The sequence below is a fragment of the Pongo pygmaeus genome, chromosome 8 (genome assembly GCF_028885625.2).
Source record: "Pongo pygmaeus isolate AG05252 chromosome 8, NHGRI_mPonPyg2-v2.0_pri, whole genome shotgun sequence".
Classification (NCBI taxonomy): Eukaryota; Metazoa; Chordata; class Mammalia; order Primates; family Hominidae; genus Pongo; species Pongo pygmaeus.
This window is the reverse complement of record NC_072381.2, coordinates 27032544-27057614: the sequence shown is the minus strand read 5'-3', so window position 1 is coordinate 27057614 and position 25071 is coordinate 27032544. Positions and strand designations below refer to the sequence as shown.

General features: G+C 38.3%; 1 protein-coding gene across 12 annotated transcripts in view; it reads left to right on the top strand.

The window, feature by feature from the left end:
• Positions 1–25071, top strand: part of ABI1 (abl interactor 1) — a 117847-nt gene that overhangs the window by 77750 nt on the left and 15026 nt on the right. For 5 of the 12 annotated variants that reach the window (XM_054436599.2, XM_054436593.2, XM_054436594.2 and 2 more), the window contains exons 3-7: positions 9841–10017; positions 15989–16003; positions 16734–16834; positions 18085–18225; positions 21747–21847. In XM_054436599.2, the coding sequence (XP_054292574.1) occupies positions 9841–10017; positions 15989–16003; positions 16734–16834; positions 18085–18225; positions 21747–21847 (535 nt within the window). Of the gene's footprint in view, positions 1–9840; positions 10018–15988; positions 16004–16733; positions 16835–18084; positions 18226–21746; positions 21848–23094; positions 23176–25071 lie in introns of all 12 variants that reach the window. The other 7 variants (XM_054436598.2, XM_054436601.2, XM_054436597.2 and 4 more) reach the window with 2 other exon arrangements.

Genomic DNA, 25071 nt, shown 5'->3' with positions numbered 1-25071 from the left:
CTTACATAAACCAATAGAGAATTGAAGTAGGAGCATTGAAATAGGATTGAAGAGCCTGTGTGTTAGATTTTGAACACGTTCACTTTAAGGTACCATTGAAATATCTGAGAGAATGTCAGTTTTATACACGAACCTATAGCTTAGAGGAGGGTTCTTGAATAGATGAAGAAAAGTTTGTGTGTATATATGGTAATTTAAGCCTGAATGTGGATGAGTTTGCCAAGGGGTTATAAAGAGGAAAATGAACCTGGAGACACTGTCTGTAACGTGACCTTAGAAAGGAGACAGAGAATGAGTGTTTGGGAGAGGTAGAAACAAACCTAGGTAAATACTGGTCCATCTTTTCCAACTCCCATTGAAATCTCAATATTTTCCCTTCTATGGAGTTAGGGATTCCTCACCTTAATTCTGTGCTGAGCAGAATTGAGCTAAAATTTGTACTAGCGCTGGACCTATTAGAAAAGGAAGGAGTTTAAAAAGATGTTTAGAGAGGCGGGGCATGGTGGCTTATGCCTGTAATCCCAGCACTTTAGGAGGCCGAGGCGCGCAAATCACTTGAGGTCAGTCAGGAGTTTGAGACCAGCCTGGCCAACATGGTGAAGCCCTGTCTCTACAAAACGTACAAAAATAAGCCGGGTGTGGGGGCACATGCCTGTAGTCCCAGCTACTCGGGAGTCATGAGACATGAGAATCACTTGAACCCGGCAGGCAGAGGGCGCAGTGAGCCGAGATCACACCACTGAACTCCAGCCTGGGCGACAGAGCAAGACCCTGTCAAAAAAAAAAAAAAAAAAAAATGTGTAGAGAGGCATTCTACAAAAATGGGGCTCTTTACGTTTTGTAACATCAATGAATCAATGATTGTATCAGATAATCAGAATTACTTGGGGATGGGGGTGGTCAGAATATGTGAATTGTTTCACTATAAAAACAGTTTTTTCAAGAACTGTGAAGAGTCAGATTTTGCCCTCCATGCAAGCTAACATCTTTCCTAGATGCTGGTAGAAGACAGAAGACTTCTGGACCAGAGACATAGGACTTTATTACTGATGAGAATAACTGGAGGCAGAGTGTTAGCATTTGTGCCAGTTTGCCAAGCCCACTGCTCCATGGAGGAAGGTGAAAGGGGACGAGTGATGGCATGTGGTGATGCCTCTCCTGTAATGCACTGCACTCTGTTACAGGAGAGGGACCACCAGTTTAGGGAACCCAAACTTTGATAATAGGTAGTAAGCCTTGTAAGCCTACCTGACCTTCACCCTGGAGGCAGATGACTTTTTTTTTTTTTTTTTCCAGACAGAGTCTGACTGTGTCGCCCAGGCTAGAGTGCAGTGGTGTGATCTTGGTTCACTGCAACCTCCATCTCCCAGGTTCAAGCGATTCTCCAGACAGAGTCTGACTGTGTCGCCCAGGCTAGAGTGCAGTGGTGTGATCTTGGTTCACTGCAACCTCCATCTCCCAGGTTCAAGCGATTCTCATGCCTCAGCACCCCTGCAAGTAGCTGAGACTACAGGCATGCGCCACCGTGCCCGGCTAATTTTTGTATTTCTAGTAGAGACAGAATTTCACCATGTTGGCCAGGCTGGTCTCGAACTCCTGACCTCAGGTGATCTGCCCTACTCGGCCTCCCAAAGTGCTGGGATTACAGGCGTGAGCCACCACGCTCAGCTGGAGCTGATATCTTTATTGTACTAGACAGCAAACAAACCTGCCTTTTACTCCTGAGGGAGACACTGTTTCTTGATCCCTCAAGACCATTCCTTATATAATACAAACATATGTAACAAGTTGGTATGGAGCAAAAGGAATCAGTCCCTCTACTCACAACAGGTACAGAAACATGAAAGACTCAAGTATAATTGCCTTCCAACAGTATTCACCCTTCGTTTCTATACCTTCTTGGCTTCTGGTAAGATTTCCTTCCCATGATTATGCAACTTCATTGGTCACTCTGATTAATCTTACCAACAGAGGCTGGGACCACATCCATTCAGTTTTTCTTATAACACATTTCATTAAAGTTACTATCAACAGGATAGCAAGATGAGGCCAGACTGCAATATTGACTTCAATTATGCTCCCCAGTGTCCAAGACCCAGCCAACAGAACAAATGCAATAAACCTTTAGGGTCTACCTAAGAGAGCCAGGTGGCTTTCTCTTTGTTTCTGTGCTGACTTTACTCTTGGCCCAAGGCATTAATCTAGTTACTACAGAATATAGAGCACAGATTTGGCTGTGGTCTACAAAGAGGAAGCGTAGGGCTTTTCTTCTATCTGTAACAGTCTGGATAGTGATTTTAGACTGTCCTGAATGCCTCTAGGCCCAAGGTGATGTCATTGATTGCTTCAGCTAAAATCGGGAACAAATTTCAAATAAAGTTTTCTAATTGGATGACTCCCATTATAGTGATTATTCCCTTGGTGTGCAAGTCATCACATTTTCTGAAGGGAGGCAATGCCCGACTTCCAAACAAGAAATACTCCCAAGGACTGTGTGTGCCTATAAAGAATGTGTTGTTTATATTGTCCTACTTCTCTCCGCGCCCCCCCCATTTCCCCACCTCCCTAGTTATGTGGGACCTACTTTTAAGTCAGACGGCACAGGCTGACAGTTTCTCCAATGTGGCCTCCCTGATGGCTGGTAAGCCTTAGGGTTCCGAGTTCAGTATGAATACTTCTCTAGTACTGGTTTGTGGAGAGATGGCCTGAAGGCAATCAGTCCAATCTGTCCTGTTTATCATCTGTGCCACCAACTCGATGGCATTCATCTGTCCCTTGAAATGACTGTCCCTTGAAAAGACGCCTAAAGTTATGGACAGGTGTTTCGTGTGGGAGATTTGGGAGCTTGGACCATCCTCTGCTGCTTCTGAGAGACTGTGTGGTTAAGGAGAATGATGATTGAGTAGTGATCAAAGTTGTGTGGCGGGGTAGGGGCAGACCCAGTAGTCAGTTAAATGTGAGGTTTTGCACATTTGCAGAGAAATGTCCTTTGTGAGGGATGATTCTAAAAGACGGATCACTAATGTTGCTCCTTTTTCCTTACTTCCCAACATCTAAGGTGTTTTCCCCACAGGTGCCAGACAGGGTTGTTGTACCCCTTTGACTGCCACAAAATCAGTGTGTCCCATTCCAGTAGCTAGCTTTACCTTTTTTCCAGTCATCTCTGACTCAAACCCAGACCTTTTGTCTGGAAGGGCCAGGTGCAAGAGCGACAAAGGGCCTTTTTATTAAACTTACAGAGACCCTTTTATGTCTCCTACTTTTGTCCACATGAGCCACTCTAGGGGAAGCAGTGTACTTAACTAAGTGGTCATTATTATTTAAGACCAAAGAAATCCAGCAAGAAAATCCAGATCGTCAATTCCAGGTGGCTGAACCTGAATTAAGTTTATACCAAAGACCTCCTTTTGGCTGGGTTGCCACCCAGAGAGTAGACCAATCAAGCCAGCCTGGGATTTCCATTAGAGGAAAGAAGAAGCATCATGCTTAGGAATGGTCAGGGTGGAATCCCAAGTGGCCAGGAGATGTTCTCTTTCTGGAGACAGCCACATTCAGTGACCAAACTGCTGTACTCCTGTGTAGACCAGGAGGAGGTGGCGGAGGTATACTCAGAAATCTTTTGAGTTGATTAAAATTTTTTTTTAAATTGTGGCAAAATACATATATGATTACCATCTTAACCATTTTAAGTGTACAGTTCAGTGATGTTAGGTATAGTTACAATGTTGATCAACCAATAATCTCTAGGACTCTTTTTATCTTGTAGAAATTAAACCCTATACCCATTAAACAAGTGTCCTTCGAGCTTTCCTCCCCCAGGCAACCACTATCTCCATTTTCTGTCTTTATGAATTTGACTACTCTAGTACCTCATATAAATGGAATCATACAATATTTGTCTTTTTGTGACTGGCGTATTTCACTCAATAATGTCCTCAAGGTTCATCCATATTGTAGCATATGTCAGAAGTTCCTTCATTGTTAAGTCTAAATACTATTCTATTGTATGTATATATCACATTTTGTGCATCCATTGATCTGTTGATGGATTGTTGGGTTACTTTCATCTTTTGGCTGTTGTGAATAAAGCTCCTAGGTGACCCTGCTTTCAGTTCTTTTGGGTATATACCTATAATTGGAATTGCTGGGTTATGTGCTAATTCTGTTTTTAATTTTGTGAGGAATCACTATACTATGTTTCACAGTGACTGCAAGTGCACAAGGGCTCCAGTTTCTCCACATCCTGATTTTTTTGATAGTAACCATCATTATGGATGTGAGGTTGTGTCACATTGTGGTTTTGATTTGCATTGCCCTAATGATAAGTGGTATTGAGTGTCTTTTCATGTGCTTATTTGCCATTTGCCTGTCTTTTTTTTTTTTTTTTTTTTTTTTGAGACAGAGTCTCACTCTGTCGCCAGGCTGGAGTGCAGTGGCATAATCTCAGCTCACTGCAGCCTCTGACTCCCTGGTTCAAGTGAGTCTCCTGCCTCAGCCTCCCGAGTAGCTGGGACTACAGGCACACACCACCATGCCCAGCTAATTTTTGTATTTTTGGTAGAGACAGGGTTTCACCATGTTGGCCAGGATGGTCTCCATCTCCTGACCTTGTGATCTGCCCACCTTGGCCTCCCAAAGTGTTGGGATTAACAGGCGTGAGCCACTGTGTTCGGCCTCTATTTGCCTGTCTTCTTTGGAGAAATGTCTAGTCAAGTCTTTTGCCCATTTTTGAGTCGGGTTTTTTTTGTTGTTATTGAGGTTTTTTGAGTTGATTTTTGATAAGGCTGTTGCAGCACTAAGCGATATAAGAGGCTTGTAGATGGTAGAGTGTCACCTACCTTGACTAACAGCTCATTGTTGAGTGACTTTTGTGATAAAAAGCATACCTATTGTCAGAATGCAAATGATGTGGAAAGTAAAAATAGGACACAGATTAGTGTCAAGGACCATGGTACTGTGGCTGGAGTCAGCTGATTGAACTGGAATAGCAGTACCAGACCCTGGAAAAGTGTCATCAATAGTGAGACCCCACTGATAGCCTGAAGAAGGTTGTCTGATGCAACCAATCTGCCAGTAGCATGTGATGTGGTTCCTCTCACCATGAGACAAATGAGTCCTTTTCCAGAGGTGGCAGCCTCTGCATCAGGAACATAGAGTCTTTTACTTTGTATCCACTCTATGATGATAGATATGTTGCTGTGTCTGGTATGATGATGGATCCAGCAGCATAGGTAGCAGTCTTAACCATGCAGCTTGATCAGAGGCTTGATTAAAATTGGTCTTATCAGACAATGAATCCTTACCGTAAACATCTATATTAGTGACCCAGATGGTTTGATCAGCAACTACAGTTGATCTCCATGGTTTTTGGACAGTCTTAAATATGTCATTCTGTAGTTTTCCAAGTGGCTGACTAAATAGCTAGGCAGTTGGTAATAGCCTGATAGTCAGTAAAAATATAACAAGGTTTTCAAGGGGAATATTGGCCAGATCTGTGAGAATGTCCTTGAGTTTTGCCCGTGGAACAAAGCAACCACACCCATTTTCAGTTCTGTATCATGGGCACTGGAGTTTACAGCCCACTAGGCACCACAGGGTCTCAGCTTAGTTGAATCATCAGTGAAACAGGCCCAGGCATTTAGGGAACCTCTGTGAATCAAGGGCCTCACTGAGCTAGCAGATTTGGTTTAGGTGGCAGAATGTAAGATCAGACGTTCTCAAAGGGAGAAGCTGCTACTTTTTCATGTAAAGCTGAGATGCCCTAGGGGCCAGACTGGCTGCATTCTTGAATATTACCAGTTCCATGTGATGAGAGAGGCTTGTTGGGCCTTTCCCACCTTATTAGTCATTGCATTTGAGTTGACTCATCCCCCAAATGGGAATCTTTTCAAAAGAGGCATACCTAGTAGCTACGTCAGGGAGGCATTGAATCCAAACCCAAGAGTCACCTCCAGAAGAGGTTGTTCCTCTTGCCAGAGGGTCTAGTCAGGGAAGTCATCTGTGCACAGACTTGTACTCAAACAGGTCATAAGGATTGTGGGGCCCCAAACCTACTAATGCCTTTCTACATGGGCTCTTCGCAGTGAGCATAATCTCCCTGGAGCTTATGAGCACTCACAGTCCAGGCATGTAAAATATCAATACCACTATACACTCAGCAGTGGAAGCCACAAACAGTAGTACATTGAATGGTCCAAAGAGCCCCACCCAAAAGGTCACAGTAGCTTCCCTTCCCTACTTTGAACCCTACCCAGACCTCAGCAGTTGGAAGCTGGTAACTTATTCTTCCACAGGATGGGTATGAAGGTGCCTTGGGCTCCTGTATCCAACAGAGCCATAAAATGTTGAGTCTGTGCTCTCCCCAAAGTTATGTAGCCTACCCAGGTGTATGTGGTCTTCAGTCTCCTTTGGGAACTTGGAGAAGTTGGCCCCACTCCTAATCATCTTTCTTCATAAAGCAGCTGAGGTTGAGGGATGAGGGAGGCTGGGAGAGAGTAGCTTTGCACCAATGAGCAAGAGACATTTACTTTCAGTTTTGAGTGCTGCTATAGCTGTGTGCTGATCAGTCCAATAAACCTGCAGTAATTTTGCTCCTACCAAAACCCTGTATTCTGTGCAAGATCATTATTGCTTGAGCCCAGGAGTTCGAGACCAGCCTGGGCAACATTGTGAGACCTCATCTCTACTAAATATTATATTTTAAAAATTAGCCTGTCATGGTGGGATGCACCTGTTATCCCAGCTGCTCAGGAAGCTGAGGTCAGAGGATTGCTTGAGTGCAAGAATTTGAAGATTGCAGTGAGCCGTGATTGTTCCACTGCACTCCAGCCTGGGTGACAGAGTGAGACCTTGTCTTACACACACACACAAAAGGTCATCATTATGGACGGTATCCATTTCTTTTTGGGAACACCTTGATCGAACAACTATAGCTTTGTTGCTTTCTGGTGGGGCAAATGGGTTTTGTACCCTTTGGCTGACAGCCTTGATCTGCACAATGGCATCATTTTTTAGAAGTCTACCTTAATGTAGGCTCTTTGCTGCTCCATTGTTAAGACAATGTCAAGATAAGATCTCTTAAATTCTTGCTCGATTTCAGTACTAGGACTACTGGAGTTTTCTAAGGCTGCAGGACTAACAGCAAGAATTATCTAGATTCTTTGAGCTAATTTCTGATTCTTCAGTGAATCACCTTGATCCGCATTTTAAACCCAATCTAGTACAGTAGGAGTCTGTAGACTGGTTGGTGTCCAAGGGAGTTTGTCTCAGGGAAATTTCCCTGAGAGTTTCAAAGGTTTCTTATAGTGGACAGGTTATACCACCAGAAAATGCTGAGGCCCTTTCCAGTCATCTTGAAAGGATTTAATGTTGACAAGGTAGACTGCAGTAGGAGCTGAACGCTGAGATAGCCAGCAAAATGCATTCTTCTTTAACAACCATGACATGCCTGAGCAATGTAACTACATGCCCCTCATCTTCCAAGCAAACTTGCCAAAGTTCTAAAGATTTGTTTGGCTCTGCCTACAATGGTTGCACGTTTTCTTACTTTCGAACTCAGTGTAGATGCATGTCTCTGTAACTGTTGTCCAAGGGAAACAGAACCTTATGTGCCCCTGTATCCCTCTTCTAGACAAATCTTAGTCTGGAAGATTTCATGAAGCAGACCTGCTGAGGCTGACTGTCAGCTTGATAAGGAAGTCCTGCCATCTTCAGGAGTGTTGACAATAACCAGGGCATCATTCAGGCTGTTGTCTTTGAATCTGCCTACTTCCTGGTACTTATCCTGAAACTTCCTCTTCATTTCAGCCTCGTTCACAGGCACTAAAGTGGAGGATCATTCATTGCCTGGTTGACCATACAATTTGGACAACATGTTGGTTAATGATTCTCATGAACTTTTCTCAATTTCTACTAACTGGTCTTTCCTTCCATTTCTAGAAAGCTTTGTCCCCATCAGCATTCTATTTTAATTGCCAAAACTATCGAAAATTGTGACGGTCCTGAGATTTATCCTTGTTAACTAATGAGTTAGCCTACCACAATTTCATGGATTCTGTTGGAAGACATGAGACTCCTGGGTCAGAGACAAAGGACATCATTACTCATGGCAATAGTAGTAGCCAGAGTGTCAGCATTTGTGCTAGAAAACAGCCCCAGTTTCCATAGGGTACTGCAAAGAGCCAGGTGATGCCTGCATACACAGTTGTGTACATTAGAGAAAAAGGACTCTCAACTTAGGGGACTACATCTTTTATAATGGGCAGAAAACCTTTCTCCTGGAGGTCTACATTAACTTTATTATATTGGACGGTAAGCAAATCTGCCTTTGCTTTCTAAGGAGATGCTATATTTTCTAAGGCTGTTTACTCTATAAACATCCAGAACAAAGGGAGTTAGTGCATCTTCTCACAAGATGTACAGAAATGATAGATACTCATGGAGAGGTGTCTCTATCTATCTTGGTTTGGAATTGGGATAGCATTTTTGATTAGAAGTTCTTTCTCGATTAAAAAATTCTGATGAAATAAGATAGAATCATAATAGATTTGATTCAAGCATAACATTGTGCTGTTCTTTTCCCTGGGAGTACCTTTTTTTTTTTCTTTTTCCTACTTCAGTTCATATCCTGGCCTCGTCTCACCTAGACTGCCACAATTATCCCTTAATTGGTTTCACTCTCTGTAGTCTTGTTCTATCTTCAATACCTCTGCTAGTGGGATCTTCTTAAAATGCAGAGGTGATCATGTCACTCAATTTAAATTTGTCATCAGTTCCGTATTAAGCCAGATTTTAAGTTGTTGAGCAGTTGTATAATTATTTCTCATGTGCTGGTTACTATCCAGTTTTAAGTTGGCAACTAAATAAAAAAATATATTTTTAAAAAGCCTTGTAGACCAGTCCTAGGTAGGCTCTACCAAACAGGTATGTAGGCTGCTTGCTGACAGTTTATGTCTGCTCTTACCATTTTTCTCTCTTAAACCTGTGTCTGCAGGATATTATTCTCTCTGCCTTTAATATTTTTCATATCTACCTCTTGACTCCTGTTTATCCTTTGAAACCTACCTACTCTGTAAAGCCATTAAATGAACCCTTTTCAACCTAGTTAGTTGTCTTGTTCTCAGCACCTTTATAGTAATTTTGAATGAACTGTGCATATGTCATTATAGCACTTGCTTCATTGTGTTGTAATTACTTTTTTGGGGGGGTGTGTGGGGAGGTTCTGCATCACACTGAATAAATAAAGTGTCAGCTACTCATACCAGGACAACTTTCCCTTTCTACACATACCAAATCTCTCTATTTTTGAGACAGCGTCTCCCTCTATTGCCCAGGCTGGAGTGCAGTGGCACAATTACAGCTCACTGCAGCCTCGACCTCCCCGGTTGAAGCAATCCTCTCACTTCACGTCCCCAGTAGCTGGGACCACAGGCGCATGCCACCATGCCTGGCTGTTTTGTACTTTTTGTAGAGACAGGGTTTTGCCATGTTGCCCAGGCTGATCTTGAACTCCTGAACTCAAGCAATCCACCTGTCTTGGCCTAAAGTGCTGATATTACAGGCATGAGCCACCATGCACGGCCCACATACCAAATTGTTAGGAAAGAAAACTGCTTTCCAGAGAATTATTTTAGAATCAAATCCATTACATTAGTTGGTGCTTTAAACCACCACTAAATATTCTCTGCTTTTAGCCTAGTATAATTTAATAGTATTCACTGGAAAATAGACATGTGGTGTACAGTCCTGTGGTCCATCCTAAATATGGTCCAATGTATATGGATAGCAAACATATTATTATGTCAAATAATATTTTCTTGTTTTGTTCAAATTAAAATATAGACTGTGGATATTCATAAAGAGAAAGTGGCTCGAAGAGAGATTGGTATTTTGACAACAAATAAGAATACATCAAGAACTCACAAAATAATAGCACCTGCGAATATGGAGCGCCCTGTAAGGTATATTCGGAAACCTATCGATTACACAGTTCTGGATGATGTGGGCCATGGTGTCAAGGTAAGCATTTTATGTTACATTAACAAACTAATTTGCATATCCAGTAAATATTTTGGATAGGAAATATTGTGATAAAGATGATTTTAATTAATAGAGTCTCTTTAGCAGCTAGCATTATAATTTTCATACAATATTTAAAACACATTTTACTAAGGTTGGGGTGCAATTTTATCAGTTCAATAGGCTGTATTAAAAAGATATTAAAATTAGAAATGGTTATTAAGCCATAAATCCTAGACAAATATTACCCATATGTGTTGTGAATTCTGTCTTTCTTTCACTACTGAACATTTAAAAATAAAAATCTACATGCTTTTCAAAATTGCTTTAGAAAATATAAATACTTGTATCGTTTCATTTCTAAATATGTATATATATTTATATATCTGTGTGTGTATATATAATGCCAGCAACTTATTAAAAAATGAAAATTGTATGTAATTTTGTCTTAATGCCCCCCACTCTCCCCCACAAAAAAAACCCACAACAGATTTTCAGGAGAGATATGATGTGTTGCCTGTGTTCATTTCTAAGCATGGAAAATAAGCTGATCTTGAAGGATACCTGTAGTGTATCAGCTTTTTGGTATTTATGGGTCATTTTGCAAGCATTTGGAATGACCTAAATTCTTTCACTGTCTCTGCTCAGGATAAACTATTCCTTTGAAATTTGGTAGTTCCTTTCCAAGAGGACTATTTGATTTGGATTCTGGTCTTCAGAATATTTTGTAAGTTTTTAAGGGGTCAGCTAGAATCTTGAAGCTTGTCCTAGCTGATTGATCTGACTTGTGCTTTTGCTAGATCTGTTACATTCTGGATTTTCTGGGGTTCCTGGTCAAGAGAGTATAGCTGACAGCATTGACCTTTATTCTGCTCCTCTCTGAGACTATTGGAATCTCCTCTTCACTTTTTATGTCTGGAAATTGTATGTAAAATTGGAACACATTGCAAATGCAGAGGAGACTGCTTGTTTATTTCTTGTGTTTTTATCCAGGGATGTGGCTAGGATTGTATAAGAGCTGAAATTCAGTTTTAATTCAAGGTGCTTTAAACTAGACTGATCTCTGGGGTTGGAGTTTTGAGAAGCTGGGGAAAATGTCTTTTGTGTTACTATCCACCTTGGGATTTAAAGAAAAAGGATATATTCATGCATGCATGTATGTATACATACATACCTGTATACATGTACACACACACATGCACACACACACACTCACACTCACTTCTCCCCATTTTGCCTCATCTTGATTATTCTTCCTACCAAAGCAATACACATTTATTAAAAAATTTTTTCTGTCATTGTCTTAGTAGTGAATATCCGCCATTACCTTATCCCTCAATGAGTAATTGTGTTTAACATTTCAAAACATAGTACTTAGCTGAGTATAAGATGAATCCAAATTTTACAAGGAAGTTTTGGGTGAGAAAATTTAACTATTTCATCGTATATGTGTAAGTGGGAGGTATAAACAGCATAATATATGCTGAAAGTATATGAATGTGAATTTTGGAAATCTGCTTTCTAGCCATAATATGGATACATTAGACACAAGGGTCGGGGGGTTTGGTTTTTTTTTTTAGATTTTTTTATTGTGGTGAGATACATATAACATAAAATGACTAACTCTTTTTAGGTGTATAGTTCTGTGACATTAAGTACATTCACATTGTTGTGCAGGCTATTTTAAAATATATTTTTGGCGAGGAATGAAGGTACATGGTCTGTGAGAAGAATATATTTTAGAAGTTGATTATTTGGCATATTAGTCTATAGTTTGTTTCTGTGACTGAAAAATACACTCATACATACAATTACTTTTCCCCAGTAGTCTTAATGCTGCTTTATTTTCTTAGTTTTGTGTTCTCTCTAAAGGATCATTGTTGGCTTAAATATTTCCAGAGCATTGTAGAGATGTGTGAAGGTAGAAATTTTGGTAGTAGTTAATGAACACATGCCAGGCCAAAATTATTAGAAGGAAAAGTTTAAGTTTATTTTAAAATTAGTGTTTTGAGGATAGTGAGACACTGCTTACAGCTTTTGAATTATTTTTGTATCTTTTGCCCACTTTTCTATTTAGAAGTTTCTTTTCTTACTGACTCGTAAGAGTCCTTTGTTTTCTGTTTGAAGAGAGTAGCCCCTCATATATTGGCAAATATTTACTCATATTGCTATTTGGCTTTTGACTTTGATGTTTTTTGGTATTTAAGAAATATACATACAGAATTTTTAAAATTATATCCAAATATATTAATATTTTTCTTATCGCTACTAGGCTTCATGCTTACGATTGCCATACTCCAAGATTAATATTCCATTGCATTTTCTTATTTTGTGATGTAAATTTTAGTGTTTTGGTATTGTATTTAAATATACCTGGGTTTTATTTAAATAATATTTACTGTGTTAATGCGTTTTATGCTATGAAATAAATGGTACATGTTAGTTTAATAGGAATTTAAAAATATGCAAAATTTCCCAAAGTAAATCTGGTTTGATTTTTGGGAATAATAATAAGATATGTATAAGAGAATCCCAGCATAGAGAAACTACCAGAACCTATTCATAAAGGAGAATGAAAAGAAGATGATCTTTGTAAGTGAGCACAAGGTTTGAGAGGAAGCTAGAATAGAGAAGGCTTGAATACTTAGCAAGAAATTTACATTTATTTTGATGAACACTAGTAATAACAGCCTGGATCATAATTTACAAAAGACTTTTCATATGTAGGTGGCCCTTTGTATCTCTAGCTTTGCATCTGTGGATTCAGCCAACCTTGGATAAAAAAATTCCAGAAAGAAAAAGTAAAAAACACAAGGACAATACAAGAATAAAAAATAATACAAATAAATACAATATAACTACTATTTACACACCATTTACCTTGTATTAGGTATTATAAGTAATTTAGAGATGATGTAAAGTATACTGGAGGGTAGTGTTGGTTATATGCAAATACTACACCAGTTTATATGAGGGATTTGAGCATCCTTGGATTTTGGTATTCATGGTGGTCCTGGAACCAAGCCTCCTTGATAGCAAGGGATGACTGGATTACTGTGTGTTTGTGTGCTTGTTTTTAAGCTTCAAAAGATTATGTGATCTAGGAGTTGTTAGATTTTATTATTGGTCTTAAAAGATGAACTTAGATACGTTACTTTTTTTGGAGTTTGAGTTTACAGTGATTCATGAGTCGGGCAGCTTCAGACCACAGGAGACATGAAGCAGGGGGAAGTTCAAGAAAGCAAGACAAGCAAAATATTTGATTGGTTAGAAGTTAATTGTGGTTTCTGATTAGTGAAGTTCCTAGTTAGAGGTTAGTTGGAGGTTTCTGATTAAGTTTCTCTCAGTTGTGTTTTGGTTTGCCTAAGTAGGAACCCAGAAGGCTGGAGCCATCTCAGCCTAATGGTCTTAGCCTAATGGCTTTCTGATTAATTTTTTTTAAACAGTGTAGAAACTATAAAGCTTTATAATATTTACATAGGAATGTTTTTTTTTTTAATTTTAATTGTATAAAGCAGAGGACTGAGTTAAGAATCATTTCAAAGAAAGAATTGGCCTTGGCTGGGTGCAGTGGCTCATGCCTGTAATCTTGGCACTTTGGTAGTCTCAGGTGGGAGGATCACTTGAGGCCAGGAGTTCAAGACCAGCCTGGCCAACGTGGTGAAACCCCGTCTCCTAAAAATAAAAAATTTAGCCAAGCGTGGTGGCACACAGTTTTAATTACAGCTACTTGGGAGGCTGAGGCAGGAGAATCGCTTGAACCCGGGAGGCAGAGGTTGCAGTGAGCCAAGATTGTGCCACTGCACTCCATCCTGGGCAACAGAGCCAGCAAAAAAAAAAAAAAAAAGAATTAGCATTAGACATTTAGTGCCTATGACATACAAAACTATGATGTACTTAGAAGATAGGGAGGAATCAAAGGGAATTTCAGACAGATTCCAGGCAAATGGTAGAATTACTCATCCATAAAGGTAAATGTTAAGGAAACAAAGTGAGATTTTTTTAAAAAGAGACAGCGTCTCACTGAAGTGCAATAGCTCAATCACAGCTCACAACTTTCTAGGCTCAAGTGATCCTCCCTCCTCAGCCATCCAAGTAGCTGGGGCTACAGGTGTGCGCCACTATGCCTGGCTAATTTTTTATTTTTTTTTAGGAGAAGGGGTTTCGCCGTGTTGCCCAGGCTGGTCTCAAACTCTTGGGCTCAAGCAGTCCACCTGCCTTGGCCTCCCAAAGTATTGGGAGTTACAGGCGTGAGCCACCATGCCTAGCCTGAAATGAGATCTTAAGGAAATAAAAAAGTTTCATTTTGGATATGTTTTGGGGATATTTAAATAAAAAATTTTATAGATTTCTAACAAAAATATTAGTATTTTGAGTTGTAAGAGGTAGAGGTTATTTCCTACTAACACTTGCCAACATTGACACATCTGCATGTGTAATAACACTTAATAGAGGAGGCTGAACTTCATGAGAGGTTAAAGCTTATACCATTGCATAGTAGCACAGAGTTCAAGTAGAATTTTCATTCCCAATCTAATTCTTCTTTTATTCTTTCCATTTGGGACCAACTTATACTTGAATGCTAATTTTTTGTTTCTTATCCACTTGAAATGACAAATGAAGGAAGATATGTGGACATATTTAGAATATTTTCTTGGTTATTTTAGGATAGTATTTAGTGTATTATGTATATACATTATAAGATATACATTGGTATGTAAGTATATACTATACATGTATAGTATATATCATAATACAGATACTAAAGTATACATTAGTATATTTTATCTTCAAGGATCCTAATAATGTTACTCAAATTTTATTCTCTAGATGTGAAATGTCTTGGTTAGGTAGGGTACCAGATGTTGTTTCCAGATAGAAGTAAGCAGTATCATTTTAAACAAACATTGAAGTGTACCAAATTTCTGGCACAGTTTCTATAAATGAGAATGTATCCAAGAGACACCAAATCTCTCCTTTGGATGATTTCCTTTGATACTGCCTTGTGGCCACCTGAAAAATGGTAGTTCCTTGTTGAGAATGTCAGATGTTATTAAAAAAAAAAAAAAAGCTCGAAGCCCCCAAATCTATAAAAAATTAGACTCTAAAACCTGAGGGTATTTTTTTTTTAGTGGCATTGTACAAGTAGTGATGCTTTAGGACTACACATTGTTTCATGTTGTGTAGGCTCGTCAGCTTTAATAGAAGTAGCCTTTAGGATCAAAACAACTTTTCTTCAACTTTGAATTTTGACTTAACTGGCTCAGATGAAAACTTAGAACTAAAGCTACTTAGAACTTCCTATTAGTGTTGACCTGCTCAGGATTGGGGTTCAGAAGCTAGGAATGAGAGAGTTTTCCAGACCCTGTTTGTTTATTTCTTAGTTAGAATCTGGCTAAGTTATCACTGTGCATAATGAGTTTGTTTTTAAACATCGAGATACTAGGTCCTTTTTTCATTTTTGAAAGCAATCTGTGGTTTTGAATTTTAATGTTTGCAGTTTATCACTTTTTAAACTATACTGCCATTGAAGTAATGAATACTCATACTTGGATATTCATTATCCAGTAAAGTGTTAGGTCTCGTGCACCGATATGTTAAAATAGCTTCACATCTAATGTGTTATGGTGTTTGTATTTAAATGAGCGTATTTTTGAAATCATCTGTTATTCGGTTGGATTAGTTCCATAGGACAAAATACTGACTTAAAAAATCATTGAGCCTGCGTGAGATTGGAATAATTAAGTAGTGGTTTCCTTATGAATATAATTCTTTTGAAAAATACATGAAACACATGAGTATTTCCCCAGTACATATGGATATCTTTTTCTTTACAAAGTATTTGAAACATGGCTGGAAAAAAGCTTATTAACATGAATTGAATAACTGTAAATGTAAACCTGTCCTATCAGATATAACTTACCTAGCATTAATGTCTACTTTTTCCCCCCCTTTTCTTGCCAACGTAAAGTGGCTAAAAGCCAAGGTAAGAGCCATTACTTATCATTTGATCCACAGTATTTCCTCTGTATTGATAGAGGCTGCAGAGCCACTAAAATTTGAAAACTCTTCTTATGTCTGTCTGCTTTTCCCTGTAGGATTTATGTAGATTAAATATACTCAAGTTCAGTTCAAATAAGCAACATTTAGCTTGGCTGTGTTAATATATCAAAGATATATTGACATCTATGTTTATATAGGAACATTAATTTTGCTAACATTTATTGCTTTGCTCATTTTTCGATAGTTGCCTTGCTTTCATTGACTTACAATTAGGAGGTTTCCCAGACATCATATGTGACTTTGTTACTGAATTGTTGGGATGAAGATGATTTTTCAGATGGGTATTTGAGCAAATTGACAAGTAAGATCTATAGTTTATGTTCATGCACACATTTCAAAAATTTTAGGAAACCCAGTGTTTGAATGCAGATAAGTTTGATCTCAGTGAACATGTTTAACAATAAAATAAGATATTAAATCCAGTCATCTCACCTGTATTTGGCTACAGTGTGATATGAATGGCATAAAATAATAGGAAAACCAAGTGCAAGTGGTTCCTTGACTTTTTAAACTGTAGTACCAAAGTCTTTATTCAAACTGTCTGGGAATCCTTAATTCACATTCTGATATTAAAAAAAGTAATAATACATGGTGTTAAAACACCAGGAGAACAATTTGATATAAAAATAAAAGCATTTCTTTCTACATTTTAGCATGGAAATAACCAGCCTGCAAGAACTGGCACACTGTCGAGAACAAATCCTCCTACTCAGAAACCGCCAAGTCCTCCCATGTCAGGCCGGGGAACACTGGGGTAAGAATTCAACTACATTTTGCAAAATAATTCATATGCTAAAGGAAAAGATGTTTCTGTGACTTAAGTAAGTGTATGGGATCCGTGCCACACTACCCTCTCTATGTGACGCTACCTTTTACAAATTCATTTTAATTCCTATTTTCCTGAACAGAATCCCAAATGAATCTGCCAGCTTTGTAATATTCTCTATAATCTGTACCAGGAAAGTTTTTATGTATGTATAAATGGCATTATTTATTTTTTGTCATCTAATTTTTAAAAAATATCAATCTGACTTGTTTGTTTTAAATGGAATGATTAGAGTGTTCCAAATGGTGCCTTTCCATGTGTTTACAGTATCTATATTGTAGAACTTTGACTAGTGGTCTACTTTTGTGTAGCATGGCTTAGTCCACAGCTCTTCTGTTTCCCCTATTGGTGTCTGAGACTTAGGGACTCTTTACTTTAGGAAAGTATGCACTTTACTTGTAACTATGCTTCTGCTGGTAATCTTAGGCCTCTTCACACTAGAGTAGCTCCATGGGAAGGCCAGTTGGGCAAGTAGAAAAGATAACAGTGCCTTCTTCCTTCCTAGTTCTCAGTGTACTAAATATAGTGAATACTTGCCAAAGCATTACATTTCTTTAAGGTTGTTTTTCTTAACACTGGAAATATTATATTGGATTTCTTATTTTTTGGTGGAGGGGTTGTTCAACGCTCAGTCTTCTTTTAAGAAGGTCTTAGTTGTCATTTTTATTCATTAAACCCTCTGCCCCTGAAAAAAAAAATGAAGTTATTAAACAGGATAGTCGAAATCATTTATTGAGAAATTAATGATTAGAATGTATGTCTCCATTTATTGCCATATTGAGGTGGGAATAAATTGCAGCTTCCTATGTAAATAAATTTAGCTTCCTGTTTAAAGGACAGTGGCTTGTGGGTGACTGGACTGAGAATAATGTACATTTTAAAGTTTGCTATTACTGAGCATTTAAAAAATTATAACCATAATTTTTAGAAATAAGGTTAGGACTTTAAATTACCCTTTCCTATGTTTTTCCTAGGAAAAGGTGACAAATTTTAGTTTTCATGTTAAAGTAACAAAATTCATATATCCCAGTAAAGAATATTTTTTAAAATTACAAACTTTGTCGTATATATTTTTAAATCCTGGTATACATGGTCACAAAGGGAGACTCACATATTTTTGGGAAAAATACAATTTCATCTTTTTATTCATTATTCCTTTCTCCACTATGCTTCTTTAGACGGAATACTCCTTATAAAACCCTGGAACCTGTTAAACCCCCAACAGTTCCTAATGACTATATGACCAGTCCTGCTAGGCTTGGAAGTCAGCATAGTCCAGGCAGGACAGCATCTTTAAATCAGAGACCAAGGACACACAGGTAAGCCTTTAGGTTGAGTATCTGAACATCTCTAAAGTGGGTGTAACTAACTGGCGACAGACTCCTATGGAGGTGCTGAGTAAAGGTGAGGTGCCACTCTAATGCTAATATAAAATGTAAAAGTTGGGGGAATAATATTATATATGTTCCTGTAAGTTTGTGTTATAACTTCTGTTTCTGTTTTTTTTTTTAGCTTTTTAAAACATCTGTTTGTACTATTAATGGATTGTTTGTATTTCCTCCTTTTGATAGAGGTACAGACTGTATCAGACTCTATGGGTTAAGACTAAAGAATTTTTTTCTTTTTTTGTGTGTGACAGAGTTTTGCTCTTGTTGCCCAGGCTGGAGTGCAGTGGTGCGATCTCGGCTCACTGCAACCTCTGCCTCCCAGGTTCAAGCGATTCTCCTGCCTCAGCCTCCCAAGTAGCTGGGATTACAGGCCTGAGCCACCACGCCTGGCTAATTTTGAGTTGAGACGGGGTTTCTGCATGTTGGTCAGGCTGGTTTCGAACTCCCGACCTCAGGTGATCCTCCTGCCTCGGCCTCCCAAAATGCTGGGATTATAGGTGTGAGTCACTGTGCCCGGCCCTAAGAATGTTTTAAAATGCTCTTTTAAAAAAATTCAAGGCAAACCACTCAAATACTTTCGGAGAAAAGATTAAATATCATAGGAATTATACAACGTGATTTAAACTTTCAGAGATTGAAGGAAAGAAGATTAAGCTTAAATCTGAGGGAGACTTTTTTTAAGAGAATCAGTATACTAGAATATGTTATAATAATAATAATAATAATATCTTTTTGGAGATGGAGTCTAGCTCTGTCACCCAGGCTGGAGTGCAGTGACGTGATCTCGGCTCACTGCAACTTCTACCACCCAGGCTTAAGCAATTCTCCTGCCTCAGCCTCCAGAGTAGCTGGGATTACAAGTGCACGCCACCACGCCTGGCTAATTTTTGTATTTTAGTAGAGATGAGGTTTCACCATGTTGCCCAGGCTGGTCTCTAACTCCTGACCTCAGGTGATCCGCCCACATCGGCCTCCCAAAGTGTTGGGATTACAGGCGTGATCCACCGCTCCCAGCCTTGTATTTATTATTTTTAAATGTCCTAAAAATCAATTACCCAGTGGATTTTTAAAAATTTAGTTACAGAGCATAACAAGCATTCAGAAAAGTATCCACTTCATTAAGTATACAGCTTGATGAATGGACACACATATAACCATCGCCCAGATCAGAAAATGGAACATTACCAGCAACCCAGAAGCCCCTCATGCTCCTTCCTGGTTATCGCCTCGACCTTCTTCCCCCAAAATATAGCAACTTCAATTTTTGAGTGCTTTATAAAACCAGATAAATTTATTATATAACCAAATTTGTTTTATTCTTCAGTTTTCTCTCTCACTTAATAATGTGGGCAGGGACCCTCTCTTTTGCCTTTACTCTTAGGTTGGTAAATGAGAGATAACTTATCAAAATGATTTATGGAATTCCACTAAATAGGGTATATCAAGATGCGAGATGCTAGGTAAGCGGTATTTATTACTATTGCTGCTGTTAGTAAACAAATTGTTAAGTTGATATCTGCAGTTACTGTATCAGGTCAAGTTCTTTGAGGAACAAAATTGTTCTCTTTGTTGTTATTGAACTCTTGGATTAAAGTATAGTTTTTCTCTATAGTGGAAGCATAGTTTAATCATATTCAACAAGCAGTTATTAAGTGTTGTTTCATTAGATATTAGGCATTTGTCAATAAGGCATAGTTCTTTTTTCAAGAGCTCATTCTGTTAGAACAGGGATCAGCAAACTTTTTCTATAAAGGGCCAGATTGTCAATATTTTAGGATTCGTGGGCCATATGGTTTCTGATGCAATTACTGAGATCTGTCATTGTAGCACAAAAGCAGCCATTGACAATACATAAATGAATGTGGCTATGTTCCAGTAAAACTTTATTTATAGCACTGACATTCTAATTTCATATAATTTTAATGTGTTACAAAATATTATTCCTCTTTTGATTTTTTTAACTATTAAAAAATGTAAAAAACATTCTTAACTCACAGGTAGTAAAAATTGGGCAATGGACCAGTTTTAGCCCACAGGCCATAATTTGCCAACCCCTTGTTGGAAAAAAGACAGTAATTGAAGAGGAGCATAATAAGAGCGTAAATACTCATAGGGCTATGATGCAGTGACGGCACAAAGCTAAGTATTGCTCACCTGGCTTGAGGGAGTTAGGGAGGTCTTCACATCTAAGCTATGTCTGTTATATAAATGGCTTTTTTCTTTTTCTTCCATTAACATATGATCTAATTATAGAATGATCATATTGCAGAAGAAAATAAAAATCTTATCCAGGCATTGCAAATCTTTGCCCTTTGAATTTCTGGGCTTATTGAGCAAATGATGTAGATTTTAAAACATAATATGGAGCCTAAGGCTGCATGTGCACAAATATATGTTTTTACACATGTACACACATTACTCTAAACAACTGGACGGCACAAGATCTTATACCTCACTAGAAACAACTAGAGAGAGCCAGGTCCTAGAGCTAACAGGACAGTACATCCACAGGAAGTAGAATAGCGAGGAGTTGGTTAGAGTTTATCAGTAGCAACTATTCCAGAATGTCCAGACTGAAACTTCACTATTATCTTTCTTTGTCATTATGCTTATTTTCCAGAAAATTTCCCTGTGTTATCGCCTTTCTTTGAGATGAGAGGAAGTTTTCATATTAATTTTAGACTAGAACGGATTACCCTTTTAGTTTACTTCCACATCATTTGTACTTTCTCTTTTGTTGTATCTATTACATTACCTTTTCATGTCAGTTTTCCCATTATGGACTTCAGATGGTGTGGTTCATGACTGCATTGTTCACTGCTCTTCATAGCAGGTTTTGAATAAACAATTGTTGACTCGTACTATAAGATTTTGTTGGTGATAAATATTTCAACAGAGATGGTTTTAAGTACTGTGTTATCATTATATTGGTTCCAGATAGGTTGAGAAGTAGAGGAAACCATTTCAAATATTAGGATTAAGATTTGTGATGAATAACTTAAAAATTTCTTGTTACACACACACCCCCACCCACCCCCACCCAGCAACCCTCCCATTGCCTTCCACTTTTCCTCCCACTCTCCCTCCCTCCCCCCCTCCCCCGCTCCCTCTCCTTTCCCTTCCTCCCTGCCTCCTTCCCTTCCCCTCTTCCTCAGGTTCTGCATCCCCAGAGTAAGGCAGCCTCGGGTTGAAAATCCAGTATTCATGGGATGCAGAACCTATAGATATGGAAGATCAACATTTCATATCCACTGGTTCTGTAGGGCCAACTGCAGGACTTGAACATCCATGGGTTTTGGTATCCAAGGGGGTTCTTGAAACCAATCCTCCAAGGATACTGAGGGATGACTATATGACATAAAAGGAGTATTTAGTGGCCTTGGGTGATTACGGTTTTTTTAAAAATATGTCTCTAGAATTGGTTTTTCACAGTTTTTTTTTTTTCTTTTCAGTGGAAGTAGTGGAGGAAGTGGAAGTCGAGAAAACAGTGGTAGCAGTAGTATTGGCATTCCCATTGCTGTGCCTACACCTTCGCCACCCACTATTGGACCAGGTGTGTTATTTATTAATCTATGTTTAATATATGATAATATTTATGAGCTTTATTGTGGAAGGCTGAAATAAATTAGTCATATTGAGTAAAATTATTAATTAAATTTGTGATCATTGCTAGAATAAAGGCTGATAACAAAGTTAACAGTATTTTTAGATTGCTTTTCACAAAGTCTTTAGGATTTCACCAGCTGTTTCTCCTTATATGTACTGCATATTAAGTAGTTTTGTTAAATAACTTTTGTTGGCCATTTTGCTTTAGAAATATATTCATTCCTCAGTGTCCATGGGGGATTGGTTCCAAGGTCCCCTGCGGATACCAAAATGCATGGATGCCCAAGTCCTTTCTATAAACTGGTGTAGTATTTGCATATAACCTACACACATCCTCTCATATTCTTTAAATCATCTCTAGATTACTTGTAATACCTAATACAATATAAGTGCTACTTAAATAGTTATGCTGTATTGTTTAGGGAATAGTGACAAGAAAAATAAGTCTGCACATGTTCAGGACAGATGTAGCCATCCATTTTTTTCCCCGAAATATTTTTGATCTATGGTTGATTGAATCCAGGGATGAGGAACCCATGGATATGGAGGGCTGACTGTATTTGCCTCGCATGCTAGTCAAGAATGACATTTATTATTTCAAGAGCAAACCAGTGTTGTACGATACTCCAGCTGGAGAATCAGTGTCTATAAAGATGAATTATGTTTCTAAGAGTTTTAATGTTGCTTTGCAGGCCAGTAACTACTCTGGTGTTTGCTTATTTTGTGCCTTTACTACATTTATCGATGATATTCAATATATATTTCAGTAAAATGCAGTAAATGTAAAATAAAATTAAGATAGGAAAGTTATTTTACTTTTAGAAAGTATGAAAATTTAAGAAATCCTTGGAGAGCATTAAATTAGCCCCTTGATTTTTAGTAAATGAAATGGAGACTTTTTATATTGTTAAAAATGTATATTTTTAAAGTATGATAATGAAAAATGTTAGGAAAAAAAAGCATATTTTTGAAAAAAGGAGAAAAAGCCACTTATAAACATAGGCATATTTGATAGTTAAGGCAGGTATAAACTCGGTAGCCTCTTTACCTACAAAATTCATACTCATTTGAGCATGCTTTACATGTGGGTATCTTTTTTCTTTTTTTTTCCGATACATTGTACTTTCTTGCTGTTTCAAAATGTTGAGTTTTCTTTTCTTGTACTCTGACTTGAATTACAAACTATTTTATTAGAAAACATTTCTGTCCCTCCTCCTTCTGGAGCTCCACCAGCACCACCTCTGGCACCACTTCTCCCAGTGAGCACTGTGATAGGTGAGATTGCATAGCCATTGGAGCCATTGAACTCACTTTACATAATCATAATAAACTCCTCTGTGCTAGTAGAGTGCTGGCTTTTATAGTTATTAGGTTGCAGGTGATAATACAAAGATTAAAGTATTAAATCTAATATCACTAACTTCTGGTGAAAGGCTTCTGCACTTATACAGTAAACAAATATAAAACAACTTTTTCTGTAATATGAAATGCTTGGTTTATAACCAACTTAATGTGTTTTTAATTTGTTGTTTGTTTAGATTTTTCTAGTGTAATCCCCCCTGCCCCGCACAAGTGAAACTTAATTTGGAACTCTCTGGTATATACAACAGTCAAAGGATCAGGGTGAAGGTGGGGACAGGAGGAGAAAAATTGAAAGGCAAATGATATGTGTGGGATGGGGGTACTCTGAGGCTTTCCTGTGGACCATAGTTTGAAAAACTCTGATATGGCCCAGTTTTTATGACATCTCAGGATGCCATGAAATAGTTTTCTCGATAAAATGCATTTAAATTGTTCACAAGTTGGGGATGACTGAACTGAGCATATAAGGAATTTTAAATATATTTTAAATGTCAATGTAAAAACCATTGAGTCTAGAAATACACAATCGCAGTAATCTGGGTAGAAATGGATAATGAGGTGTTTCAAATAATGAGAGCTGAGTTTCAGGTTAAGTGAAATAAAGCTGTCTAACAACATCTTTTCCAAACATTTGCACATACCAAGGAAAAGAGAGAAAGGAGGTAATAAAATGAAGACCCTAAGAATAGAAATTGTTGGTAGAAAATCTGTGAGAAAAAAATGGCCTCAACCCAATTAATAACCAGAAGAATTAAAATTAAAACCACAGTGAGATACTATTTTATATCCAGCAGACAGGTAAAAAGGTAGAAGTTTGCTAGTACCAGTGTTGGTGAGGATGTGTGTTGGTGAGGAAAGCAAATTGCTGGTGGGAGTTTATTAATTTATATACTCACTTCAGAAAGTAATTTATTGTTACCTAGTCAAGTTGAACATGTACCTACCCTAGATTTATCAATTTCATTTCTACACATTTACCCTAGAGCACTAGTTCTCAAAATATGGTTAAGGGACCCCTGAGGATTACCAAGATCCTTTCATGAAGTTTTTGAGGTCAGAGCTCTATTCATTATTTGTCCTTTTCATTCTCATTCTGTTATAACTATATGGTAGAATTTTCTAGAAGCTGCATGAAGTATGATAAAGTCATTGCTTTGACTCCTAATGAAATGTGTACTTGTGTAGTCATATGTTTTAAAGATATATCAGTTTTAGTATCTAATATGGTAATTATCTACAGCTATAACCCAAGTCAACAAAAGGCTTTTGGGGTTGTCTAAGAGTGGACCCTAAGACCAAAAAGTGTGAAAACTGCTGTGCTAGAGCAGTGGTTTTCAGAGTATCATCCCCAGAAAATCAGTATCTGAGAACTAGTTAGAAATACAAATTCTCAGGTCCCTTCTAGACCTACTTCAATCTGGAAACTCTGAGGATGAGAGTTTCTGCTGTTATAATACAGCAGTCTATATTATAACAAGCTGTCAGGTCGGACACAGTGGCTCACACCTCTAATCCTAGCACTTTGGGAGGCTGAGGCAGGCGGATTGCTTGATCCAGGAGTTTGAGACCAGCCTGGGCAACATAGCAAGACCTCATCTCTGCAAAAAATACAAAAAATTTAGCCGGGCATGGTGATACATGCCTGTAGCCCCAGCTACTTGGGAGGCTGAGGTGGGAGGATGGCTTGAGCCTGGAAGGTAGAGGTTGCAGAGAGCTGAGATTGTGCCACTGTGCTCTAGCCTGGGTGACAGAGTGAGACCCCATCTTAAACAAAACACAAGGCCTCAAGAAGAAATACTGATCAATTAT